General features: G+C 36.9%; 1 protein-coding gene across 1 annotated transcript in view; it reads left to right on the forward strand.

Annotated features, from left to right (window-relative positions):
• LOC107747443 (mucin-22-like) overlaps positions 1–6377 on the forward strand; it is a 21398-nt gene that overhangs the window by 2424 nt on the left and 12597 nt on the right. The window contains exons 3-8 of the mRNA XM_016561944.1: positions 578–1455; positions 1629–1690; positions 1807–1964; positions 2144–2421; positions 2697–2758; positions 2865–3022. Of these exons, the coding sequence (XP_016417430.1) occupies positions 578–1455; positions 1629–1690; positions 1807–1964; positions 2144–2421; positions 2697–2758; positions 2865–3022 (1596 nt within the window). The remainder of the gene's footprint in view (positions 1–577; positions 1456–1628; positions 1691–1806; positions 1965–2143; positions 2422–2696; positions 2759–2864; positions 3023–6377) is intronic.

Consider the following 6377-nt stretch of genomic DNA (forward strand, 5'->3'; position numbering starts at 1 on the left):
AAAAATCCACCACTAGTGGAGCAGAAACATCTACAACAACAGAGACTTCCACAATCACGACTCCTGCTGAAACATCTACCAGTAGTGTAGCAGAAACATCCACAACAACAGAGAGCTCCACAATAACAACTGCTCCTGAAACATCCACCACTAGTGCAGCAGAAACATCTACAACAACAGAGACTTCCACAATCATAACAACTGCTCCTGAAACATCCACCACTAGTGCAGCAGAAACATCTACAACAACAGAGACTTCCACAACCACGATTCCTGCAGAAACATCCACCACTATTGTAGCAGAAACATCTACAACAACAGACACTTCCACAAACACAACAACTGCTCCTGAAACATCCACCACTAGTGCTGCAGAAACATCTATAACATCAAAGACTTCCACAAACACAACAACTGCTCCTGAAACATCCACCACTAGTGCAGCAGAAACATCTACAACAACAGAGACTTCCACAATCACAACAACTGCTGCTGAAACATCTGCCACTAGTGCAGCAGAAACATCTACAACCACAGACACTTCCACAATCACAATTGCTCCTGATACATCCACCAGTAGTGTGGCAGAAACATCTACAACAACAGAGACTTCCACGATCACAACAACTGCTCCTGAAATATCCACCACTATTGCAGCAGAAACATCTTCAACAACAGAGACTTCCACGATCACAACAACTGCAGCTGAAACATCCACCACTAGTGCAGCAGAAACATCTACAACGACAGAGACTTCCACGACCACAACAGCTCCTGAAACGTCCACCACTAGTGAAGCAGAAACATCTACAACAAAAGAGACTTCCACGATCACAACAACTGCTCCTGAAACATCCACCACTAGTGAAGCAGAAACATCTACAACAACAGAGACTTCCACACACCAACAGCTACAACAACAGGGCCTCAGCTACCACAACAACTGCTGCTGGAACATCCACCACCGGTGAAGCAGTTATCACAACAGTGCCACAAACAACAACTACTAGTGGAGCAGTTACCATGACAGCACCACCGACATTTATGTCATTCTCTCCATCTTTAAATGTCTCTGAGAGCACAACTGTTAGTACCATTCAAACATCTGGAACAACAACAACAACAGGATTCTCTGCACTAAAAACAGAAACTTCTGTTTTTACTTCAGCAACTCCCTCTTCAACTCCCTTAAACACTACAAATGGTAGCACAGCTGGAACATCAACACATTCATTTGCCTCGACCACTAATAAAACCACTGTCTCAACCACTAATGCAACAACAACAACAAGACTCTTGACATCTACAACTCAAGTGCCTGCGACTACAACTACAAAATCTGCACCCGTGTATCTAACAGTTCTGGTGTTCCGCTCTTTAGACAACTTTACAGTTGAACTCAGTGATCCAACCTCTCAGGCCTTCAAGAAAAGGGCTCAGCTTGTCAGATCTCAGGTGAGTTAAAATAAACTTAACAAGATTCACAGGTGAGACACAGAAAATATCTTGCCTGTACCCATGAAGTAAAAAAATCTTCATCAGTAATCAATGTAATTTAACAAAAAAAAATTATAATAATAATCTGATTGTGATTTTGACTGCCTGTTATTGTACTTTTACTCTTGCAGCTTGAAACAATCTACAAAGCAAAATATATTTCCTTTATTGAAGTGATTGTCTTGCTTTTCAGGTAAATAAGGAATTTATGTGCATTGTGGGTTAAAAAAAATAACCATGTAGTAACCTTAAAATAAAGGTAATTTGCTCATGTTGAGGAATCCTATGACATTCTTTTATATTTTCCAGACAAGGGTCAGTAATCACGGAAACACAGCTAGCTTTCAACTCCACACAACCTGTTCCAACTGTTCAAGAGATTTCAGACACCCTCTTTACAGCAGTGATAACAGGAGGTGTCAATCCACTGAACATAACTCCTTATTCAATTTCAGTCAATGGTTCGAGTAAGTTTGCTTGCATTTCAGAAAACATCTTACAAATTCTGAAAGTCTTAGAAAAACTGTGCCTACCACTTTTGCTCAGTAGATCTTGTAAAATGTACAACTTTCATATCACTATGTATACTGACAAACAAAACACAGTGCATTTTGTTTACCTAATTTGTACACCTTTTTTCTTACAGTTATTAACGTGACTACTTCAACTACAGCATCAACAACAACAACAACAGCAATGACAACAATAACAACACCGACAACAACAACAACAACAACAACAAGACCCTTGACATCTACAAGACCCTTGACATCTACAACTAAAGTGCCTGCAACTACAACTACACAATCTGTACCCATGTATCTAACAGTTCTTGTGTACCGTTCTTTTGACATATTTATAATTGAACTCAGTAATCCAAGCTCTCAGGCCTTCAAGTCAAGATCTGAGGTTGTCAGATCTCAGGTGAGTTCAAATAAACTTACAAGATTCACAGATGACACACAGAAAATATCTTGTACTTAAGAGAAAAGAATACAGATATTTTAGACCAAAGCCAAACATACTGTATAAAGGGATTTGCTATTATTTAAATTGTTTAGTTTACCATAAATAAGTGACACATTTTGTTTTCCCCCCTCATAAAGTAAAAAAAGTCCTCAACGGCTATCAGTGTAATTTAACAAATAAAAAAGACCATTCTGATTGTGGTTGTGACTGCCTGTTATTGTATGTTACAGCTTGAACCAATCTACAGAGCAAAATATCCTTCCTTTATCAGAGTGATTGTCATAAGTTTCCGGTAAATATGGAATTTATGTGCATTTTGGGTATATATATATATATAGATATATGTTAACATATATGTTATTAAGGAATCTTATTTGGCATCCTTCTATTTTTTCCAGTCCTGGGTCAATCATCACAGAAACCCAACTAGTTTTTAACTCCACACAACCAGTTCCAACCGTTCAAGAGATTTCAGAATCCCTCCTGACAGCAGTGGTAACAGGAGGTGTCGATCCACTTAACATAATCCCTTCAACAGTTTCAGTCAATGGTTCAGGTAAGTTTGATTGCATTTCAAAACCTATCTTGCTACATATTCTGAAAGTCTTACAACAACTGTGCCTAGCACTTTGGCTCAATAGACAAAAACGCGTACACACACACACACACACACACACAAAACTGTAATAACCACCTAACAAACTGCTATGCAAACTGTCATTGCAGAGGTTTTCATCTTCCACTTCAGATAAGTAATGCTCCCAAACAATGCAAAGCTTTAAAACATTTTTATTGTGCTAGTCACAAAACAAGTGTGTTGTACACTCACTAATTTAATTGAATGTAATAATCATTTGTCAGATGTCCCTAAAAACTCTACAATGCCTTATGTACTGTATACTGCATAGGGTATTTTAAAATCATCTTTTTGCTGAAAGTGTATGACTTTTTCATATACGGCATGATTACAGATTGACAAATTGCATGCAGTGGGAAAATATCTCCTTCTCGTGCCATGAAAAAGAAATGTCTCTTGATCTTTACCAGGTGACATAATTAGAGCACATGACCTCTTTTCTCTATATAATTGCCTGTGTTTGTTCTGGGGTGCAAGGGATGTTTGTCAGAAAGTTTTAATGACCAAAAGTACATTAACTACAAGCACAATCCTCCTTATGGTTCAGTGTCTTTAATTTTGTGGAATCATCTTACTGTGCGTGTCTGAAACAGACATACAGTACAGTTAAAAATAATTGATGGGATTGTTTGCCCCCATAGCAGTGTGATATGCAAGAGCCACGTTTGCTTTCAAGACAGAAGTCAGTTACATTTAATACTAGAAGCTTTTTCATTTCTAGATTTCATGTCTACATGCATGGCTATTACACTGAATAGATGTCTGGGTGACGTTTATGTACAGTACTATCTAGTACGGTGTTTTTGTGACAGCTTACAGAATCAAACAGTTCATTTCTTTGACTCATTTCAAGTACTGTGACTTCAATTCAATTCAATTCAAGTTTATTTGTATAGCGCTTTTTACGATACAAATCGTTGCAAAGCAACTTTACAGAAAATTAAGTTTCTACGATATTTAGTAGTAGCTTATCAGTCGTGACTGTCAGTTAATGTACATATGGCAGAAATAACTTGACCTTTTCTTTGGCAGGTTTGTTGATTTGTTTGCGGTGAACCACTGACTTGACCAGTCTTGCTTGCTTGTTTGCATAACAGGCTTAACTCGAAACTTATTTTGTGACATGCTTGTGATTTGTGATATGCAACTCACCTTTTATAATATAAAGATAAGTTGTGAGTAGGCTTTTTTTTTTAAAGGGAGCATAGCTTTACATCAGTCCTATTTTACTTTATTTTTACTCATCTTTGCTGTTATAGAGAAGGTGATGTTAGCTATTACCACAAGTAAACCCATGTCTTCATGCGTGTGTACTGAGATGACTGGATTTTACGTTGTCCACGTCTGTTTGTCTTTTGTTTTCATTCATTCATTTGACAAGAGACTTGTCTTGCATAACAGTTTTGCTTCTTTTAACTATGTGCGTCATGTTATTGTGTGTTTCAGAGAATGTGTGAAAAAAATGAAATAAAGTCCATGCATACATATATCTTTCAGGTGTTAGGAGGTCTTATGTTGTATGAATAACAAAGCATTTCTGTCATAATGGGTCTTAGTATAGTTGAAACAGGTCTTGGGTCAATGCCTGAGGGATTCTACAACTCTGACATTCTTCCGCCTTAACACCTTCTGTATAATTCTAGGTGTTGACAGTCTTTTATAAAACGATCTGCAGAGATTAAAATGGTAACAAATAAGGGTAAATAAAACGCCCACATTTTCAGAGTGTCACCATGAATGGAATGTCACACGGTCACATTCTTTGCTGTTGAATAACATTGCACAACCTATCTTGTTCGCCCCAGACAATTCTAGGCTGCCTTTATCTCTCTGTGAAGACTGTGAAGTTTTCTGATGAATGGGACTTCAAAGTGAGAATCTTTGTGTTTATTTGTGCTGTACTGTGGATTATCACTTAAAGGTTTTTTTTTTTAAGTGAGACTACTAAAATGACAGTGAACTGATATAAGGTCACATTCTTTGCTGTTGAATAACATTGCACAACCTATCTTGTTCGCCCCAGACAATTCTAGGCTGCCTTTATCTCTCTGTGAAGACTGTGAAGTTTTCTGATGAATGGAACTTCAAGTGAGAATCTTTGTGGTTATTTGTGCTGTACTGTGGATTATCACTTAAAGGTTTTTTTTTTTAAGTGAGACTACTAAAATGACAGTGAACTGATATAAACTATGGTACTTCATTGTGATCGGCCTAAGTAGTTAAATTACACAGCTGAAATGGAAAAGTTTTGAATACAAGATTTATTTTCTTTGTACCTGCCTGCAGAACACAGTTTAAAGTGATAGTTCACTTTAAAAAATGAAAATTAGGTCATTATTCATTCACCCTCATGTTGTTAAAAACCTGAGAATGAAACCAATGAAAGTCAACTAACCTTCAAAATATATTATTTTGTGCTTCACAGAAAAAAGAAAGTCATACAGGTCAGGAACGCCATGGGGCGAGTAAATGACAGATTTGTGGGTGAACTATATCTTTAAGTGTTTCAATGTCAGTATTACAGGTGCTAATAAGAGATGAAAGAAGATGTATTTTTAGGCAGGTGTTCATCCACTAGCAGTATTTTAAAGCAAATTCATGCCTGCCCTCTGCTGGCCAAATACATGCTTATCTTTAAAAAAAAGCCCAAGAGTAGGTAATATGAGGACCGAGAGTAACTGGGACAGCAGGCACAACTCTGTGATTTTGCTATCCCATGAACTGTTCATGTAGCAAGACTTTTATTCTTTCTAATTCCCAATGTTTCTCCTCGCTCAATACAGTGTCCCAGATAACAAGTACTGCATAAAATACCCAACCATGCTCAAGCTTTTTTTTTTTTTTTAAATGTTAAATTAGTTTATGAGAAGTAATACTCGCTCAATACAGTGTCCCAGATAACAAGTACTGCATAAAATACCCAACCATGCTCAAGCTTTTTTTTTTTTTTAAATGTTAAATTAGTTTATGAGAAGTAATACTTAAGGTACAGTAACTTATATTAAATCTACTGAAGTATCAAAAGTGCAAGTAAGTGCGTGGCATAAATAATAACACAGCAGACTAACAGCTATGGAAACTTAGGCAAGTATTATCAAAATACTTTATATAGGTGTTGTGATATGAACAAACAGACAAAAGACACACTGTAAAAAATGACCGTGAATTTAACGGTAAAAGACTGTAAAAATGCTATAGTAAAATCCTGTTAAATGGTTAATGGTAAATTCCCCTACTATATACGGTGAAAAACTGTATTGGACATTACATGTAT

This window comes from Sinocyclocheilus rhinocerous, unplaced genomic scaffold (assembly GCF_001515625.1).
Source record: "Sinocyclocheilus rhinocerous isolate Xijiao unplaced genomic scaffold, SAMN03320098_v1.1 scaffold229, whole genome shotgun sequence".
NCBI classification, from domain to species: domain Eukaryota; kingdom Metazoa; phylum Chordata; class Actinopteri; order Cypriniformes; family Cyprinidae; genus Sinocyclocheilus; species Sinocyclocheilus rhinocerous.